Source organism: Rhinolophus hipposideros (assembly GCF_964194185.1).
Source record: "Rhinolophus hipposideros genome assembly, chromosome: 1".
NCBI classification, from domain to species: domain Eukaryota; kingdom Metazoa; phylum Chordata; class Mammalia; order Chiroptera; family Rhinolophidae; genus Rhinolophus; species Rhinolophus hipposideros.
The window spans coordinates 34,648,287-34,671,337 of NC_138047.1; the positions used below are offsets into that span (position 1 = coordinate 34,648,287).

The following is a 23,051-nucleotide window of genomic DNA, read 5'->3' on the forward strand; positions in this document are numbered from 1 at the left end:
ACATGTAGCTATTTGGATTTAAGTTTAATTCAAGGAAAATTTTAAAAGATTAAAAGTTTAGGTCCTCAGTCATACCAACTACACTCTAAGAGTTCAATAGCTACATGCAGCCAGTGGCTACCATTTTGGATAGTACAGATAGAAAATGGTTTCATCAGCGAAGAACGATCTATTGAACAGTGCTGTCATAAAGAATTATGCAGCAGTTAGAAGAAATAGATTCAATGTTCTCACAGCAATATAAATGGTACCTAAAAACATAGTGCTTAGACAAATTAATTTGCAACAACATTAAATATATTCAATAACATCATTTACATAAATTTAAAAAGTGCACGGAAAACAATACTACACATTAACCAAGTTAAATCACTTAAACAAAAAGATACACATTAACCCAAATTAATGGAGTTGGAGTAGAGTACAAGTACATAAGAAAAGAAGTAACTCTACCCATACAGATTTTTGAGCTGAAAGGAGTTTCAGAATATCAAGTCCACACTCGCATTTTGTTTGTCCTTCAGGACAAGGTCACAATTGAATAAAACATGATGCCTAAAACCAAGGAGCATATAGTTCATTTGAGACATGACAAAGAACAGTAACACAAAAATCAAAAGACTTCAATAAGAAAGCACCCAACAAAAAGCAAGTTAACCAGATTTCAAGGCTGGGAGAGATCGGGAATGATTTGGGAAAGGGATACCGCATATGGGCCTCAAAAATGGTGGAGGGAAATGAAGAACTGGAACAACAGCATTCCAGGCAGACAGAAGAGCCTGCACAAGGCATGGTAGAGTATCAGAAACAAGGTCATCAAAAGAGACTAGATCATGACAATCCGGTAGGGGCACATTGATACCAGGTAACCAAATTGCCTGGTGTGCCTGGGAAAGTCCTGATTCATCTTTGCTGTCCCAGAATAATTATTAATGCACTCCTTTCACTCTCAACGTGTCCCAGTTTGGATGATAAAATATATGATCTTCCTCCATTCAGAGAGAGAAATAGGCTGACAAATAGTTTAACAGAGAGGTATTAAGGGCTTTCAAGTTGCATATTGATTATGTACATTGCATATTTGAATAAGCATTTCTCTGGTGCAGTACTACTCAGTATAGGAACAAAATTAAAATGTGCACTTTTGGACAAATAACTTTTTCTGAGATCTTTAGAAATGATGGATGAGCTGGTCCATGAGAAAAATAAAATAATTTAAATAAAAAAATTTAAATGTGTTTTAAGACAAGTGACTCAAAACACCTCATCAACGTCATCTCTAGCACAGAGAATTAGGCTCTAATAAAAGCTGACTGAAATTTTCACCTAATGCTATGAAGTTGTTGAAGCTAACACTCTAGCTAGTCACTCTAGCTAGAACAAACTTAATGGCAGGTGACATCAAATTAAAACTGCCACATGTATCCTGTTACATATTTGTAAGAACATGGGGAAATGCAATTAGGAAAACTCAATTACAATCAGAACGTGTTTAACATTTTGATTACTAAAAACAAGTTGCTAAAAGCACAATTACCTCAATTTTGGTTAAGAGGTCTTGCAGTTCTCCTGATTCATTCATTGACAAAATTTTCTCAGCACCCTATTAACAAGAGAGGGTGGGGGGAAAAGAAAATCCATTTTGTTAGTATTGGAGAAAACAAAGTTCTAGCCAGGAAAATTTAACCAAAAAACAACACAACACAATTCTTCTCTTCAGATCTAAGCAAACTTACAACTAGGAGGCCAAAGAAGAGAAGAAATTCTCTTCCCCCTTTCACATATTCTCCCACCTAGTAAGGCTTAGTGTGGGCAAGAGGAGGACTGCCAACAGGAAAGTGCACAACTGTCAGGTGAAGTCCAGACATGACAGGTTCCAGCACACCCTCCAGGGTTGTTCGAGGAGCCTGAAGCTGGTTCTACCATCTGGAAAACGAAGCCTTTGACCAATTCCCAGGCTGGGCTGTCTCTGCCCTCTTATTCCAAGCAGTGTGAACATGGCCTTCCATTGAATGATGCATGCAAAGCTAACAGCAGCTACTAGTAATAATAATATTAATAACCACCAACACTAATTAAGCACATGTCCTCTGAGCTAGGAACCCAACGTCACTTAATTTGATGTGGTGGACTCTGTTAATAGTAGAGATTAAATCATTTCAAGGTCACCAAGAAAGAAAGCAGAGTGCGAATTTGAACATAGGCAGGGGACTTACTCCAAAACCAATGTTTTTAACTTCTAAAACTTTACCATGAAAACAAGAATGGGGGCAATGTATGCACTTTCCAACAAACTTAAGTTTCTTCTAACGACCACATTTTTCTTTCCTTTCGAGCCTCTTCTTACATTCTTTCGTTCTACTTCCCAATGGATAGTCAGTCACAGGCGAGGGAAGAAGGAGAACTTGGGGTAGTTATTTCTCATCAAAGGCAGAGACTACATCTGCCTTGTTCACATCATATCCCCAGCACAAAATGTTGAATCCGCTATTGATTAATCAAAACAGGGTATAATATCATCAAACAATAAATATTTTTTTTGGATCTCTGTTTGTGCAGGGCAGGGTGGAAAACATAGACTTACTTAAAAAACAAAAAGGTCCTAGTTCTTAAGGAGGTTATATCTTTACGTAAACACAAAACAAAGTAGCCCACAGTGTAGAGTGGAAAATAAGTGCCAAATGAATGATGCAGAAAAAGGGCAAGCTAGGAAATCACAACGGGCTGGGGTGGGGGTGATCAGCTTACTGAGGGAAGAGAAGGATTTCTGAAGCTGGTGGCATTTGATCTCAACCGTGAAGATTGGATGGTTTCTAAAATAGGTTAGCCAATTACTGTTGTGATGTATAGGAGCCTTTAGCTCTGGGTTTCATTTTACTTTGGTTTATCTTATATAATTCACGTCATTTTAATCACCATCAGAAATGTCAACTTGATATATTAAAAAGCACTAGGAATGAATACACAGGGCTATAGAGAATATATATAGCTCCACGAGGCAGGTTATATTCTTTTATTTGTGGGTACTTTTGCCAGGAATACAAACGTGAAACACCTAAACTGAGAACAAAGGTAACAAAAGCATCAAAATAAAACATTAAAGTCTAAAACGTAGTAATATCTGGTAATATTTTACTTTTGCTACATTCTTTTTCTTTTAATGGGAAAAGCCCCTAGGGAATTTGGTCCATGAACTCAAGCAGTAAGGAGAAAATATGAGTCATTTTTCTTCAATGAAAGAAAATGCACTGCAAAGACTCCAAACAAAATGAATGTACCAGAGAAGCTACTACGCATCTCCTTTCCAGCTCTTATCTCAACAGTCAGTATGCTTTAGTCAATTGTTTAGAATACAATGCAAAGGCCAGCAAATGACTACCTCATTATCCTTAAATACATGCAGGTTACTGGGCCTCAGTCAAATAATCCCAGCACCATCACCACTATGGAAGTAGATTCCAAGTTTCAGGAGAAATGCAGGCTTTGCCCACTTCAACCAATTTACCTAAAGGCATGATGGTCATTGCTCTTCAAGACACTGGGTGTCTAGTGCCCAGGTGGTGTACCAAGTGCTCAAAGTGGAAAAACAGAGACCTGGGGCTACTCTCCCAGGTCCCTCTCTCAAATGCTGCTACTCAACATGGCCATCACCCACAACTCTACCTGGCCAGCCCTCAGGTCCTTTCCTTAGGAGGACTCCTCTGACCCTATGCCACATACTAAACAGAAATTGTAGGCCAAATCCCCCAATTCCTCACTGGTTTCCACTTCCATGTGCTCCACTTGACCCTGTCCTTGCCAAACTTCAGTGCAAGATCCTGTGTGTAGGACAAAGAAATCAGAGGGTGCCCTCCCTGCTCCTGAGCAGCCCCAACAGGATGGGGATCTCAGCCTAGTCGGCAAGTTTCTGGGAACAATTAGATTCCTCTCCTCCTGAGGCCTGGGGCATTTATCAGGGTAGCTCTCAATCTGCCCTGCTCTGCCCTACATTTACATATTCCAAAAGCCTCATATCCTACAGTTTTCTATTGCCTTTTGATTATTACTTGGCCTTTAAAGAAACCCTTGGGTCCACAAAAGAGAGTGTATTTTCTTAAGTACTGATAGCCTTAGGAAATAATATTTTCCTGAATGGTATTTAGCTAAGAATGTCAGATATGAGTTTGTTAGTTTTTAAATATAACTCTACATTCAATTAATCATTTTGTTATCTGGTATAGTTTACCAAGATTTCCAAGATACCTATGAAAAATTTCTAGTATATTTCTCAATTGATTCATAATCATTTTTTCTAAAATATTAATTCAATCCTGAAAATAATGATAATAGTGATATGTTAAGTGTTTTACAGACATGGCTCTTTTAATAATTGGTACAAAGTAAGCATTATTATTGTCATTTTTTAAATGAAGAAACTAAAGCTTGAAGAGAATAAGGAACCTGCCCAGAGCCTTTCAGTTAATCAGTATAAAGCCTGCCAGATCTAGAATTCAGGTTGTACTGACTCAAAAACCTATGCTCTTTCCACTGTGCCATGTACACTGCCTGCTCTGATATAACATAATTGTATCTGTGAAAAAGTGGTACAGGTAAATGCTACTCTGAGGCACATGAGAGTGTGTGGTTAGGACTCCCTGTCGAGTAGGTGCCCAAGGAGATCAAATGCATGAAAGCTTTCATCACAATGACTCCAAACAGAATAGATGTGCCAGAGAAGCTACAAAACATCCCAGTTCTTTTTTAAAATCTCAGCACTACGCCTCATTCAGTTATTTCTAATATGCTGTACATGCCAGGAAAGGACCTATTTCATTACCCTTCCATACATGAAATTAGCTCTCTTCTCAGTCAATACTTTCCACCTTAAAATTCTGAGCAATGGGCTGTGACATGTGAAGCATCACTTTTTTTTACATGTAACCAGCATCTCAAAGATCAGACAGTCTACATAATCTTTTTTCATACATGGATCACCAAAGAAGAGATTCAGACCTTTCAAGAACAAGAAAAAGGTGAGAAAAGAAATCACTCCTCTGCTTACTAGGATTCCAGAACACTTGCCTTCCATTTCTGATCTGTGTAGGTGCAAAGTGTGCCACTATATATATTCATGCATACGTCTACTCATTCATTCCCACAGTCAACACTCTTTTGAGCCCCCATTAGGCACTGTGCTGAGTGTAAGAGATATAACAATAGGAAAGAAAAAGTCTCCCTATTCCTGAGGGAATCTTTTGGAGGAGATAGATGTGAAGCAAAAGATCACATCAATAAATGTAAACTTATAATTACAAAAAGTACATTGGTAAAAAATGGTACAAAATGCTATGAAATGCATTGGTACATTTCTGGTAGAAAAACAGAGACCTGGGGCTACTCTCAGGTTTATAATACTAAACAGAAATTGTTTACAAAATGCTATGAAAGCATATAATAAGGTGAATTTAACCTATGTAACTGAATCATGAAGTTTAGGGAAAGCTATCTCCATTGTCATCATTAAATAATCTTTAGAAAGAATAACAGTTAACTGAGCAAATAGATCGAATAGGGAAGAAATTAATCAGGGCAATAAGGTTACCAAACATTATATGTACATGACCCTTTGTGGTCACTTTCCATTCATTCAAAATAAGAAAATGAAACTTCTTATCATATTCTGCATAGTATTTTGGATCAGTGCACTGAAGGGTAAGATGCCAGGCTATATTTTAAGCAATCTATTTTAAAAATAAGCTGAAAAAAATCATACATTGGTATAAAGCAGCTTATATTTAGCACACACTTCTAGATGTCTGGGACGAGTTGCTAGGTCAAGGATTTCCAAACACCACTATCAAAAAATGAATAAATAAATACACAAATAAAATAAATGCAAACATTTAAATATTTTTTCCTCAAAAATTGTTTAAAATCACACATAAAGATTTAAGCTATCTCCATGCTGAAATATTTCCATGTTGACATACAGACTCTGGTTTCCACATGGAACACCAGTGTTTGAAAACTATTGACCTGACATTTCTGAGAGGTCCAGAAGAACTAGAAAAATGTTCTCTCTAACCAAAAGCAAACACAAAATGTAATTGTGTATATACATATTATATATTTTTTTTTATTTTTTTTTAGTTGCATTTATTCACACACTACTTTATCTTACTAAGAAAGCAACTTATAATAAAAGATCCACACAATGATAAAATAAAATAAAATTTGAATAGTAATTCAGGAAATAATAAATGCCCTAAATAAATCTCAAAATGATAGCTATGATTGAGCCTTAAATTTAATTCTCCTCAGCTCCTCAGTTGAAACAGTTTTTCTTAGCACAGTGCAATTCAATGCAATGCAATGCCGTACATAAGACTTTAGATGAACTGGCAGATATAATAAATAGTAATCTTGCTTTTTAATTAATTAACCATAAAAATATAGTCTCTACATAAATGCCATCACAGAACTGCCTGTTGAATTAAACAGCACAAGTTTTCACCCCTCCTGCTGGCTTAAAGAAGACTCTTTTTCCCTCTCACATAACTAACTGCCTTTCTACCGTTTATTTCGCTCTGGAACATCTTCCAGTGACTGGGATGAAACCCACACTCCTTATCATGACCTACAAAGGCCTTCACTACCTGGCTGCTTCAACCTTTCCAGCTTTTTCCTTTAACACTATATGCTCCTGAATTTCTCCCTTTCTCCTGGTCCTCCCATGAGATAATATGCCTGTACACATGCTCCATCCTTGGCTCACAGTTTCTTCTATTTTCCCCACCATCCTCTCCTGGAAAACCCTGAGACATGCTTCCAAACCCAACTGACATGTTACCTTCTCAATGAAGCTCCTTTGATTTTCCCAGACAATAATCCGTCATTCCCTCCTCGCAGACCACATTTTACCCCACTGCACAGCAAGCCCAGCGGCAATTACAGAGGCTACAACTTCAAGGACTTAGCACTTTGTGTGGTGCATCATAGGTATTCAGTAAGTAATTGCTGTGTTTATACCTTCAGCCTTTTTGTAGTAAATGCAGCATGAAATTCCAAATGGCTATTGCTTATAATGACTGCTGATTTAAAAAGGAAAACCAAGCAAGGTCATGAATCAAATGTACTTTGGTGGAGGTAGATCTGCAAAGGACCAAGCTAATGATTTGATAGAATGCCAGATTCTTAGAGGAGTGAAAGGGATGAACACTGTGTAAATGATCTCCCTTAAACACCACTTTTCTCACCTGGGCACTTGATGGGAAATGAAGAGCTAGCCCCCGGAGGATGTACTTTCTGCTGCAGACCAGGAGGCTAGGATTGCCCAGTGCTGGCTGCTACAGAAGCCTTCTGCTGTGTAATCAGGAGAGCAGATGGCAGAGTTGGCGTTCAAGGAGCTCAACCAGCACTTAGCATGATGCTTGCCAAAGGATGTGCTCCATAAATGTTTGTTGCTGTGGCTGCCATGCCCACTAGAATGGAAGGTTACACCCACCCTGGAGACTGGCCACCTGAGTCCTGCTGACAAAGTCAAAATTTACTTCAGCAATCAGTTCTGAACAAATGCTATGGAGGCCCTAAAGTTCTCCGCGAAACACTTAGGCCTGGAAAATGATCAAAGCAGGTGTAGCAATATCCAACCAGTGTCTTAAAAAGCATGGTGAAGGCTCCATGGACAATCTCATAGCATAGCTTTCGTGTCTCCCTGGCAGAAAGAATTAAGGGCAAAATTAACTAAATTAGGTGACTTGTTTTGTGCAATTATGTAACACAGGCCTTTGGCTATTAGAAAATGCCCTTCAAAAAAAGTGATTTTCATTGTATGTAATTAATAGTGAACCACTTTTTTCAGTGTATCTGTAAAGAACAATCTCCTGTGGAGGCCAGCCTTGATACTGTTTATAATGAAATTAAAAAGCCATATCATCAAAATTGGTGATCATGGGGATATATTATTCTCTTCTTTATTGCAGAAGGCCATTTCTCTTGTTTCTTTAAAACTAATATCAAATTATATAAAAGTAATATCCATGTTAAAAAAAAGAATAAGATGGTGGGTTGAGTTAGAAGCCAGAAGACTGTTCTATTTAATAGATTTAAGATGGCTGTCTACTGTGCCATCAAGTTCTCTTTGCATAAACTAATTTTTAGAATGCAGTGGTTAAGCTCAGCAAAAGCTTTGTGAATAAGACTCTGGATTAAATTCTAATGCCTCTACTTACAAATTAATTTAACTTGAACATCTAACATAAATTCTTTAAGGCTCAGCTTCCTCATTTATAAAGTGGGTATAATAATGTTTACAGTGTCATAAGGGTTACATGAAATGATATATGAGTCTAGAACACTTCATGACACATAGTAGGAATTCAATAAATAGCAATTGTATTATTATTATTATTATTATTGAACTCCCTGACAGCATTTATAACTTAGAATCAATGTTGAGCATTGGTCCACAAACATTCTCTCTCTAGAGTCAATAACTAATAAAAGATAAATGGAGGTCTACAAAAGTTTTACATTGTTGTTGGATGATATTACCATAAAGTGGAAAAGAATGTAATATAAAAAGGGAGGTCTCATGAAAAATACTTGGAAAAAGACTCAATTTTGTGATATATTAAAAAAGAAAAGTTGGTATAAAATTTGAGGATTTTCCAGACCATAAAACTTCTCAGCTACATTTTTGAATGGCTAAAACATTCTTTATTATGGGAGACTTAATGAGTTTTCAGCTAGGACCCTCTGAAGAGTGAAAAACTGAGGATAGTTAGTGACCAATATTGCTGAAAAAAATTGAGTTGATTTTTTTTTTCTGGGACAATACAGATATTTAATCACTCAGCAGGAGAAATATTTGAGTAAGAATCAAATGGTGAGAGTAATTGAGAAATATAATTAGTTGATCAAAATGTCAATTAAAATTTTATTACTGGGACTCAGCTCCTACTTGAATGGGCCTTAATCCCAGATGGGCTCCAATGATGTTTAGACATGGATAGGTTACTAAGGATCCATCGCTGAAGCTTATACATTCAATAAAAATTACTTTATCTTTCATATTATTACCTTAGTAAAATTGCCAAAAGATTAAAGATGTCTCCCCCAGTTTCCACCGGGAAAGATTTCTCTGCAATGTGCTGAAGTTCATGACCATGAAATGAAACAGACATTCCATTTTTATAAGGTACTACAATGCTAAAGAGTCATGAGTTGTCTAACAATGCTTGTTTGTTTTTGTTTTTTAAACTAATGAGAATAACCCAATGCATCTTATAGGATCCCAGCAGGGAACAGATGATATTTATTATTATTAAGGCATTTATTATTATTGGTTTACTATTATTTATTAGATGGGCCTGATGAAGGGCCCATCTACAGAAGTGTGCACCATATTAACTAAACCAACAGGGTCCATGAAGCACCCAGGGGCTGGCAACAACAGGAAGCTATTACTACTCCTAGGTCTCAAGTTCATTGAGAAGGTATTGTTGCCACAGAATTTAAGAAAAAATATAGCCATGAGAATAGGGCTGAGAGGAACTCAGAGACTGCCCAAACCGTACCTCCTCAGGGAGCAGAGGAAATAAATACCTCAACCTCTCTGTCCTGCCTTACTCAGATTTCCCATTTTAGCCTCCCTATGACTGAAGTTATGGGGAAAGAACTAGAAATCAGAGGACAAAGGTATCTGTGGTGCGGTCCTAAAGTTTGCCTTCCTGAGTCACAGAGCAGGCCAGAGGAAGGGGGAGAGCAATCTAGAAGGGAAAACAGAAAGTAACCAGCACAGCCAGCAATGAATCAGATGATTTCTTTCATTCTATTGGGGTTGATCCCTGTTTGAGTCCATTTATTATGTGTCCTCAGAACAAGAGAATAAGAATGAGAATCTCCCTGTAGATTCCTTCATCTTCTTCCGAAGGTGAAGGAAAATGAATCATGCAACTAACAAGATATGTTGGGAAGGTTGGAGCATTGGGGTTAAAATTGTGGACACAGCCATGCATTAAATTCTGTCTCTGCTACTTATTTAGTATATGAGCTTGAGCAAGTTACTTCACCCCTCAAAACCTATTTTCTCAGCTATAAAATGTAGAGAAAAAATATCTCTAGCATGTAAAATTATAAGAAATAAATAAGATAATGCGTGTTATGTGGTTAGCATAGCACCAGGCAAACAAAGAGCCTTGGTAACAAGAATAATATTTGTTTATTCTTATTATTTTCAACAGACTAGTAGAAGTAATGGACTTTCCATTGAGCTTAATTCCAACGATCCTTTTGGAAAGACTCATTGTCAATTGTTTTCTTTTTTAAAAATCAACTGTAGTGACCCTTCTCTTATTGGGACTATCCTACTTCTATTTATCATGTGCAAAGAATCCTAACTACCTCTATCCCTCTGTCACTATCGATTCTCCATTCTCCTTTTTAATTACAAAATCCTCTGAAACTTACTTGGGCATAGCATATAGTGAAAGACTGTTCTTCTCAGTTATCCTGCATGGTCAGATATAGCTCTGTGACTAAGTCCTTGCCAGAGAGATGGGAGCAGAAGTGATGTGTATAGCAACCAGACCATACTCTTAAAAACAAGCTGATCATCCGATACTTACTCTTTTTGCCTTTTAACAAGCTAGAAAAACATATGATGAAGTTGAGCCATGTTTAACCATGGGGTGAGGACTGAGGGGGTGGTGCAACAGATAGAAGGATCACTCATGGAGCAGAGAGATCTATACCCCTCTACCACCAACAACTCAAGCTTATCTGAGAGACAAATACCCACCTTGCTTGAACCAATAACCTATAATTAATATAGATAATAGATAGAGATAGATGATAGATGATAGATAGATAGATAGAGAGATAGAAAGATAGATAGAGAGACAGAGAGAGAGAGAGAGAGAGAGAGAGAAAGACAAAGAGATAGAGATAGGATGAGGATGACATTAGAGAGATGGAGCACAAACTCTTGGGTACCACCCAAAATTTAAGGTATTTTTTTCTTAGCTACAAGATTTTGGAAAAGAAGTAAACCAGGGTGGCAATAATAACCTTGCACAGAGAGATTTTTTGTAGAAATTTTAAGATTCTTTTCCTCCATTTCTCCAGGATCTCTTCCTATCAGACTGTCTCCTGTTTGGAGAAGAAAATTGAGGAATTGAATGTGTAGGCAAGTTCAGGGAGGCTGCAAAAACTCAGGTCTCTAAACATGGAATGAGAAGAAAGCCTGGTGGCTCCTGTGTCCTCTCCCTCTGTCCTGGCCTCTGTGTCCTCCAAAGAATGCAAGCTTGGGATTTGCTCCAAGTTACAAGGCTTCCGTGATTCATCTCCTAAGGATATTAGCTGTTTCAGTGGGTAGGACAATGCCAGAAGGACTGTACTTTTTTTTTTAATTATATACACACATTTTTTATAGTTACGGAAAAGTATTTTAGAGTAATCAACAGGTAGTTTTCAGATGCAAGCTTATATAATATAAGCGGGTAATTCTGGGAGAAGGAAAGGAATAAATATACTAGTTCTAGTTGAAAATGGAATGTTGTACACTTTCTTATGTAAAGAGGAGGACCGTTCTTATAGGATGTGAGAGGAGAGGTTTTGAGCAATGAGACAGTAGCAGACTGAAAGGAGAAGCCTCTTTGCTAAGGGGAAGTTTCCTGAGCACCTACCATTAGCCACATGCTCTATAAGTATCACTCATTGAATCTTCATGCATCCCTGAATGTTGTCTTTTAAAACCTTCAGATTTAAAAATAGGGAAACTGAGACTCAAAGAGATTATAAAAGCACAGTGTTATAAGAGCACTTGTTCCAGATCATCGTACAGATAACATTTGGCAGAGTCAAGATTCAAATCTAGATCTACCTGGCTCCAAAGTCTATGCTTTTCTTCATTGAACTTCATTTTTTTCATTTATAAATACACACATACATATGAGTACATACATATTATACATACATACATACATACATAAATTGAAATAACATAAACCTCGAAGAGATAGTCTGAGAATAATGCATGATACTAACATGTTAAGCCACAGTTTAATATAGAACATAGTAAGTGCTTAATAAATAATATGTTACTACGATTACTTTTATTATTATATTCAAACACATGATAGTAACGTATTATAAATTTTGTTTAATGTTCAGTGATGGTAGGTGATAAATAACATAGATTTTAGAACTTGTAATTTCTTATACCTCATAGACTATTTCAGCACTTCGTTTATGCCATCAGGACAGGCAAACCTATGGGGTGAAGTTCTGACCTGTGTATCTCCTATTTTACTTCCTGTGAAGCAAAGAAGCAAATGGTGGAAATATAGGTCACTTGTTAAAGGATATAGGCAGATGTGTTTCACCCATCCAGAGAGTAAATATACAGTCCCCTTATTCAGAGTATGAGCTAGTACAAAAGCTATCCATGAAATGACTGTTTGTCATACCAACCATTTAATGAGAAGGCCATAGATAAATGATAATGTACTGAATAATAAAACAATGAAATAAACTACGAGAAATGAAAGCACATTAGAAGCAGTAATTCATTAGAAGGCATATTCATTGGATACATAAAAATATGGAACTCTCTATGGCAGGAGTGTCAAAACTGCGGCCTGAGGGCCAACTGCGGTCTACAATCCATTGTTAATTAACCCGCAGCAAATTCCAAAAATACATTTAGTTTACTTAAATAAAACAGGTGAGGCAATGCGTACTTTACCTCAAGTGAGTGGCCCTGGTTGTTAGTGTTTTTTACCACATATGGCCCTTGGTAAAAAACGTTGAAAGTTTGGAAACCCCTGCTCTATGGGGTAGAAGTTTCAATACATTCCTTTCACATTTATTTCTATATTAAGAAAAGAATCAGCTAATTGAGGAAAAGTATAAATGAAGTGAAGGGGATGAATTTGCTGATTCAGATTTTTTAGACAGAGTGCAGCCAAGTGATAGAAAGTATATTTGAGCTTGATGTCTGAGAGTATAGATTCTACTTGCAAAAGCCTTGTTCTAGACTTTCCTCTATCACTCCCTGGCTGTGGAACTTTGGGTAGGTTTCTTAACTTCTCAGCTTCAGTCCTTTTATTTGTAAAATGGTAGAGTAATAGCATCTACCTCATAAAGATGGGAGGATTTAGGGAGATTCTGCCCGTAAAGCATTTACCACTGTGCTTGTCACAAACTATTCAATAAATGTACACTTTTTAAAAAAGTATTACATTCCCTCCTATTTTAAAATGTAGATTTTATTATTATTCAGATATGATGAGGCCAACAGATCAAGAGACGATTGCCATTGAAAAGATAGTTGTCTATACTACAAGGCTACAGTAATCAAAACAACATGGTACTGGCATAAAAATAGATACATAGATCAATGGAACAGAATAGAGAGTCCAGACGTAAATCCATGCCTATATGCCCATCTAATCTACGACAATGGAAGCAAGAATGTACGATGGGGTAAAGACAGTCTGTTCAATAAGTGGTGTTGGGAAACCTGGACGGACACATGCAAGAAAATGAAGCTGGACCACCTCCTTACACCATATACAAAAACAAATTCAAAATGGCTTAAAGACTTAAATGTAAGATCTGAAACCATAAAATATCTAGAAGAAAATATAGGAAGAAACTTCATGGACATTACCCGGAGTAAGATTTTCACTGATATATCCCCTCGCGCGAGCAAAGTAAGAGAAAAAATAAACATGTGGGATTACATCAAACTAAAAAGTTTTTTCACAGCAAAGGAAACCATCAATAAAACAAAAAGGGATCCTACTGTATGGGAAAAGATATTTGCCAATGATATATCTGATAAGGGATTAATATCACAAATCTATAAAAAACTTACTCAACTCAACTCCAAAAAAACAAACAACCCAATTAAAAAATGGGCAGAGGACTTGGGGAGACATTTTTCTAAAAAGGACATACAGAAGGCAAGAAGACATATGAAGAAATGCTCAACCTCACTAACCATCAGAGAAATGCAAATAAAAACCACAATGAGATACCACCTCACTCCAGTCAAAATGGCTATTATCAATAAATCAACAAACAACAAATGCTGGCGCGGATGTGGAGAAAAGGGAACGCTAGTGCACTGTTGGTGGGACTGCAGATTAGTGCAGCCACTATGGAACAGTATGGAGGTATCTCAGGAATCTGAAAATGGAACTACCCTATGATCCAGTAATTCCACTCCTAGGCATCTACCCGGAGAAATCCAAAACTCCAATTCAAAAATCTGTATGCACTCCTATGTTTATTGCAGCACTTTACACAATAGCCAAGATATGGAAACAACCAAAATGCCCATCGGTAGATGACTGGATTAAGAAGCTGTGGTACATTTATACAATGGAGTATTACGCAGCCATAGAGAAGAAAGAAATCTTATCATTTGCAGCAACATGGATGGATCTAGAGAACATTTTGTTAAGCGAAATAAGTCAGAAAGAGAAAGACAAGTACCATATGATCTCACTTATATGCGGAATCTAAAGAAAAGACTATGTGAATGAACTAATCAGAGACAGTTTTGGGGACGCAGAGAAAAAACCGAGAGTGGTTAGATGGGTGTGTGGGAGGGGGTTGGGGATAAGGGGAAAGGTGAAGGGATTTGGAAGCAGCTGGTAACCACAAGATGGCCTCAGGGTTTTTTTGAAAATTAATTTGGGGAAGGTATTCTATAATGTTGTAAAGATTTTGTTGGGTATCCGATGGACATGCGTCCTATTTGGGAGACCACCTCAGGGATACTGTGGATACCTGATCATGGCATTGTACACCAAAAGCTAAACATTAATGAATGCCAACTATAATTTTATATATATAATGTGATAGTTCAGTGTGAGGTCGGAGGGATAGTGGATGGGGGGAGGGGTGTTCACAGTATGAGGGATATAAATGATGAACGTCTAAGTATTACCTTGTTTTGTACACCTGAAACTAATAAATAAATAAATTAATTTAAAAAAAATTAAAAATAAATAAAAGTAAAAAAAAAAAAAAGATAGTTGTCATACTCTGTCCTCAAGAAGAGGGGGCATGCCAGGCCATGCAGGAGCCAAATGGAAAAGTACCAGTTTGGGTCAGGAGGCAGGGGTTGGGGGAGGGAACATAGGCAAGAACCTTTATTGTGGTTTCCACAGGAAGGACAAGGAAAAGCAGGGTAAGTTGGCTTATGATTGGCTAGTTTGAATAATTTCAGTGGGCTCTAGGGTATAGGGACTGTCTCTAGTGGCCAGGTAGATACTGTGTTTCCCCCAAAATAATACCTCACCAGAAAATAAGCCCTAGCATGATTTTTCAGGATGACATCCCCAGAACAGAAGCCCTAATGCGTCTTTTGGAGCAAAAATTAATATAAGACCCGGTCTTATTTTCGGGGAAACACAGTAGTGGCCTTAAGTGTGGTAGAGAAGATGGTTGAGGGTGTGGGCTCTAGATTGGTTGATTTGCCTATCAAAGGCACAGTTTAGGGCACATCATCTCTAGGAATTAGATAATCCTGGGAGAGAACATGCCCGCCAGTGTCAGCAAGGCCCACCCAATGTCAAAGCATCTGAAAATACAGACAATAAAAGACACTTTCAATACATCTTCATGACTCTCTTCAGCCATAAATTTTAGCTGGAGCTTGAACAGTATCCAGGACACTGCCTATGTAAATAGATATACAGTGTTTCTGCTCATAAAAATTGCAATTTGCCTATTACTCTGCGAACAGTAATAACCTTCACCATGAATGTATCAAGACATGTTGTACACTTTAAATTTACACAATCACAATGTTATATAGCAATATTTCTATGAAAAACAGTTTAAAAATAATAACCACCAAATATTTCAAGTTCCCCACAGATGGTAAAAAAAAAATTTAAAGGAAAAAATAGCATATAGGTAATCCAAATTTCAACTTTCAGTAATCTATTTTAAGATATCATGAACCCCAAGTATATCATTCCTATGGATAATAGTCTCCTATTAGTATAGAATTTATGTATATATTCATTAATTAAAACATTCCTAAATTATATACAAAAAAGTGCGTATGTCATTCAATCACTCAACAAATTGTCAAAGTGCTACAGATGTAACATGATAAGAGGTTGAACTAATGTAGTGGGAATTAAGGAACAGGAATAGAAGTAAACAATATTCAGGAAGTAGAATCCAAAATACTTGGTGGCCAAGAGATTGTAACCAAGGGTGACCATCCCATTGTAAGGAAAGAGATAATTATAAGATATTCACATTTTGTTGATATGTATGTTTTGTTCATATAAAATATTAACTTATAAAATGTATAGTGTTTACTGGAGTTTGTATTATTATACAATCAGTATGTTGTTTTACCATCTTTTATAATTGCAATTTGGAGGCTACATTACAGAGCATCTTTACACACTATAAGGATGACAGTTCTCCAAAATAAATCTATACTTGTAGGATTTTTGGTTTTGCTGTATAAATTCACAAGAAAAGGAATACTTGACAACTTTTAAAGCAAACATAAAAATTGGTTACAGGCAAATCTGTTACCATGTTTCCCCAAAAATAAGACCTTGCCAGACAATCAGCTCTAATGAGTCTTTTGGAGCAAAAATTAATATAAGACCAGGTTTCATATAAGACCCGGTATGATATAATATAACATAATAGAATAGAATAGAATATCGGGTCTTATATTAATTTTTGCTCCAAAAGACGAATTAGAGCTGATTGTCCAGCGAGGTCTTATTTTTGGGAAATCATGGTATTTTACTAGAATTATAGAATACATATTCCAAATATATAGATTATTAGTCAAGATTTCTTCATTGTGCAAACCAAAAGGCTCACATATCAAAAAGCACAACTTAGAAAAACCAGGATGATTTATTCTCCAAGTAACTTTAGGTAAAAGTTAAAGATGAGTTATTAGGGTCATAAAATAGCACTGACTGTAGTAAATTTATGTCTTTGCTTTGTTCCCTGTCATTTTGTAACCAAAGCTATTTCTGCCCTGCCATAATGTGTAGTTTTAATCAGACAGTACTAGCCACAGCAGAGCAAACCACAAGTCACGGGGACAGATGACTGTAACTTTATTTATGTTAGAGATAGGTTTCTGTGACATTGCATATAAAGCAGGATTTATAAATCAAATTTCCACTTCACTTCCATAATAATTTTCCTTTTAATGATATTATTTTGACTCTAAATTTCATCTTTAAAAACATACTTGAAAAAAATATATACATTTCTAAACAGATTTCTAAAGCAACAATAGTCTGAAAAAAAAAACTAATTCCTAATCTTTATTGATTAAATGCTGCCTATGGCAAAATAGTATAATAAAAAAAATCTGAAAGCTTCAGGATGTTTATTGAGGTGTTCTCCAGTAAAACTAAAAAGCAGTAGCTAAAGCCTGGTTTATGCTGACATCAGTCCTGAACAAGTATACCATAGTTTTGCTCTAAAGAACTCCGAAGCCCTCAACTCAATGAGACCTGTCCTGAACTGGCTGAGTGGAACCTCCAATTCTTCAGAGATAAAACTATTTATGCTGCAGTTACCTTAGAGGGGAAGAACCATTAAAAATTTAAAATGTCATTCTCTAATTTACTAATTCATTGTATTGAACTAAAGTGTGGCATACATATACTTTATGTTCTTTTCAAGGCAGCAAATGTGTTGACATTTTAGTAACATTTGCGCCATATGTGGCTTTCCTCAATACCACCCAATTCAGTTGTGTGCGGAGGATTGTAGGTGTAACTCCTTACAGTGAGGATGTGGTAAACTAGTGACTCCCAGTGGCTGGTACACTATTGTGCAAATATCTATTTCCAGCAAACTCAAAAGAATGAGAAAAACAATGCATATGCTGCTTCATTCCCTCCAAACAAACAAACAAAAAAAGATTGCCACCAGAAAAATTTGTAAAGGATCATTTATGCGCATGCAAACAAAATACATGTATAAATAAATATTTTTAAAACTATTTATAATACAATGCACATTGTAAAGTATCCAAAGCATAAAAACTAACATATATACATATATATTGCTAAAATACAACCATAGCTCAATACTTCCATCTCTGGGGTTTTGTCCTAAAACACAATTCAACAGAAACAAAAAATGTATTTCTAATATAATCTATAAAACAAACAAACAAGAGCAAAATGTTTTAACAATTCAAATGTGTCACCATAATGGTATACAATAAAATCATTTTCAAGTTGAATTATAATTATATGGAAATTTGGTAAAAATGGTCCATTTCTTGTGAATGTGTATACACACACACACACACATACAGAGGGTGTCAAAAAAAATATATACACATTTTTAAAAAGGAAAAACTATCAAAATTATGTTGATGGTAACTATTTTGAGCACGTCTTCTAATTGCAGAAGTCAAACATGACTTGTATTCATCTAGTTTTAATCAGTATATATTGAATATTACAATTTTAATATAGTTTTTTATTTCTTAAAATGTGTATACATTTTTGGCACCCTCTGTATGTGCATGTACAAATATATATATATATATATATATTTGTATATATCTATTTGGAAGGCTGGAAGGCTATTGGAAAAATGAACATGATTGTAATAAAGCAGTAATACATATTTTATTAAAGACCTTATTTTCTAGAGCAGTATTAGATTCAGAGTAAAAGTGAGAGGAAAGCACAGAGATTTCTCATATACTCCGATTTACACGTGTATAGCCTCCCTCATTATCCACATCCTACCAGATTGATAATGTCTGTTACAATTATTGAACATACACTGACATATCGTTATAACCCAAAGTCCATATTTTACATGAAGTTTCACTTTTGGTGTTGTACCTTCTATGAGTTTGGGCAAATGTATCATGCACAGTAGTTGCTCTTAAAATTGTCTGTGTATTATGTATTTTTAATGTTCAAAAACTCCTTCATGGGGTAGCCAGTTAGCACAGTTGGTTAGAGCGTGGTGCTAATAACACCAAGGTAGCTGGTTCAATCCCCGCATGGGCCACGGTGAGCTGTGACCTCCTCAAAAAAAAAAACAAAAAAAAAAAACCTCCATCTTTCCAGTAAAAAAGGTTACAGAATAGAAAATAGATTGCAAATTATTTCAGAGTAACATGTGAGGAAGGATAAGCTAACAATAAACTTTTCAAAACTCAAATCTAATCAGCTCTTTTCTTCCCAACTTCTATTCACCTTCACAGCTCATCTCCTCTCGCTTCCTCAGGAAGGTCTTCCCTAGCCTCCTAGTTTGGGCAAAGCTACCTTACTGGGTATTCTCAAAGACCCCATTCCTTTCCTTCAGAACATCGCTCACTTAGTGATTGTGTACTCAGTAAGGTGATTGCTAACGTTTGTTTGTTCCACTAGATCATGAGAAAAAGACTCTGTACATAGGAAGCACTCAAAAATTGGTGGAAAGAGTTGAATAGCAGCGCATACTTTATGAGATATCTAACTTGTACCACATCTTGTCCCCACTACAACAGGAGCTGTAGCAAAGCAAGGAGTGTATATGGTCCTTGTACGTGGTCATTCATTTTGGCAATTTTCACCAAATCCACATAAGAATTTTGATAATTATAGAATTATCTAGTACTCTGTGGTAAAGTTAATAGGAATCTGTCTCTTCATTTCCTCCTGTTTATATGCTACTCATGTCATCTTGTGTAAGAGACACTGAAGGACTAAGGAGTTTGAAATTTGGGCACCCCCTTGTCCTTGTCTCCTGAAGCTGATTCTCCCATCTCTTGTGCATGACTTCAGCCCTTGACTAGTTCTCTCCATCCTTCTGATACAATCCAACTTGATCATTAATTGCTGCTTATCTATCAGAATAATGCTGCCTTTTCTGAGAACCATCTTTGGCCAATTATTCCTTACACCTTGTGAACTCCCACTGACCTACTCTTGATACAACCCTATAAAACATTTCATTGTCCTTTCCCAAATAAGAAACTCCCTCCAAGGCAGCATTGTTAAATAAAGGCTTATGCTCACAGAGCTCTGGTTGATTTTCTTCCACACTTGATTACTTATGAAAGAGAGAAGAGACAATATGTCCGTTCCACTCTTCAGAATATACACAGCACCCAGCACAACTGCTGATACCTACTTGGAACCTAATGATGTTTTTTAGTTGAAAGTAAATAACAAAAACTACAGTTTATGGTTCAGAACTTGATATTAGGTTGGTGGAAAAGTAATTGGTTTAAAAGGTTGAAAATAATTGCAAAATCCACAATTACTTTTGCACCAACCTAATGTAATAGGCATTTTCAGCTTAAGCAGAGATGCATCAAGGAATTGATAACCCAGAGTCTAGGAAAAGCAAGAAAGAGACAGATAACAAGATAAAGGGAGAATTTCTGAGATGTTACTGAGGTGAATTGCTCCAATCTGGCCAGGAGCACATTTTCAGCTGTCCCTTTAATTTCCCGTATGTTTTACCTGTGGAAGATAAAACATACTTTAGTTGGAAGAAAGGAAGGAAGGAAAGAGGGTGGCAGGGAGGGAAGGCAGGAGAGAGAGGAAAAGAAAATCCCGCTATTGATTAAAACAGCATTTACCATTTTCAAAGCTGAAATGAAGTGTAGAATGTGTGATGTTTGCTAACATGGGGAAAAGAGGGGGAAAAAGGAGCTTTCAAGGAAAACTACATTTTTATTATTCTTCTCCCCAAATTGGGATTGTAATAAAGAAATGAGAGGACATTTAAATACAGATAAACGAAAAAACTACAAAATTTTTAATATATTTATAAAAATATTTTAAATCATTTTAAGATAACCCATTTTAATTATATTTTATACTTAAGTAATTATACTGACTCGTGAACTTTATCCACCCACAATCATCTCAGTTTGATATTCTGAATGTACTGACAGTTATGAACAATGTGAAATCATTTTCTCAGCATGTTACTTGCCTGAATCAATCTACTAAGCATTATGGGCTTCTGAGACCCAAAATGAAAACAAAAACAAGGGTTTTGAGGTTACTGAGGCAATAGCATGATCCACTATGAATGTATTAAATGTAATGTAAACAAATCTGATTTTCAACTCTTTTCCACACCAAATTGGAGTTCTAAGCAGGAAAATTGTGACAAGGGAAAAGAATGAAAATTATGTATCTGAATAATAAAGTGTTGGCAATCTTCAAAGGCAAAAAATAGCAGGTAGCATAATGTATCTTATGTTATAATATGTAAAGCACAAAATCACATTAAGTTAGTCATCTGTATTCTAATTTTAAGAGTGATTTTTTGTGTGCAAAGAAATTGACATTCCAATAGAATGATTATTCCAGGCTTGACTTATAGTACTCCTCTTTTTCCTGACTATTAATTATCAATCATATTAAAGTATTTAGCTCTCTGAAGAAGGGCATTTGGTCAGTTTCCCTTTAATGGCATGCCTATGGTTGTAGTCTAGAATTTTCTTGAGAAACAGCCATATGGTTTTCTGAGTAAGATGGTAACATAAGCCCATGTGTCTAACTCTTCTATCCTTCAATATCAAATTTCCCCTGAAAAGAAGAAGTAATATAAGGGTTGGGGAAAATTTGATCTAGAGATTAAAAACTAGAACAAGGTAACATCCACATGTCAGGTGCTTAAAAGACATGTTGCAAAAGGAAAGGCAGACAGGACTGAATGTTCCATAAACTCTACCATATAAGGAGTCACATGCCTAAGAAAAATCTGGGAAGTACTTTCAAACACATTACCAACTCCTGCTCATTCAGAGGTGAGTGGTTGTCAGGAGACCTCTCTGCAGGGCATATATTCTCAATAAGGAAAATAATGTCTCCAAAGTGGTGAAATTTGATTCATAGGGGTGGGACAGAGTGAAAAAAATCTTACATATATATATATATATATATATATATATATATATATATATATATATATATATATATATATATATATATAATTACAGAAAAACATATAGTACTTAAACAGAGAGAGGGCAATAACAAAAAAAATAAAAAGATTGAAAAACACTGTTGTACAGCATCAGCTCCACAGATAAAGGACTTCTGACACAAAAAACACTGAGCAATGATGATGGCATTTATACTTGGCTAACAGTGGTCTATGCATCTATTAGCTGCTTCGTTGAATGAGGCAGCTTATTGTTGCACATACCTCACATGCAATCTCCTTCCTTATTCTCCTTAGAGTGCAAAGAAAGTGCAGTACATTTAATGAAAGAGTTGAGTGCTTTTTGTGTTTGGTTTTGGGTTTTTTGTTTCTTTTTTTTATAGGAAACATAAAAGAGAAAAGACATACAAAACATAAAATAGAATGAATACACTAAGGAACAACACAACGTTCTAGTGAAGACAATAAATGTAAATGGGTTAAATTCTCTTAAACAAAGACTCACAGCTTTTGTCAAATTGGATTTTTGTCAAAATCCAATTATGTTTGTGTTTACAAAAAAGACACATAAATCAAAATTACTAAGCAAAGAACTATAGGCAAACTAAAAAAAATATACATAAATGAAACACAGGAGATACGGAGTGGGTTGTGTGAGTAGTAATATAAGACAAGGAAAATTTCAAGCCCAAAAGCACTAATTTATCAAAAAATGATTATTAGAAAAGCAATGAGTATATCCCTAAGTATTTAAATATATGAAGCCAAATTGACAAAAAAAATAAAATATAACAGCTCACCATAAATATTTGATGAAAAAATAAATCAGAGTATTTGAATGATATAATCATGTAACTAAAACAGTGTGGGATATTTATTTATACATAATACATATTTGTAGATGTACAAATAGAGATTACTTAATGTTCCTAAAGAGCCATAAAAATCTTACAAAAATTTATTGTATATTAGACTACAAAGAAAAACAACAATAAATTACAAACAGTACGCGTGTCATAGGTCACATCATCTGAACACAATAAAATAAAATTAGAAATTAATAGTTTAATGTAAAGCCAAAAACAATTTTTCTTGGAAGTGAATAAATTCTCTAAAGAACAATTAGGTTAAAGAGA

At 35.8% G+C, this 23,051-nt stretch overlaps 1 protein-coding gene across 1 annotated transcript in view; it reads right to left on the reverse strand.

The window, feature by feature from the left end:
* The window catches only part of GRXCR1 (glutaredoxin and cysteine rich domain containing 1), a gene marked incomplete at both ends in the record, with an annotated part of 71,796 nt that overhangs the window by 9,674 nt on the left and 39,071 nt on the right, over positions 1–23,051 (reverse strand). The window contains one exon of the mRNA XM_081052019.1: positions 1,538–1,603. Within this exon, the coding sequence (XP_080908145.1) occupies positions 1,538–1,603 (66 nt within the window). The remainder of the gene's footprint in view (positions 1–1,537; positions 1,604–23,051) is intronic.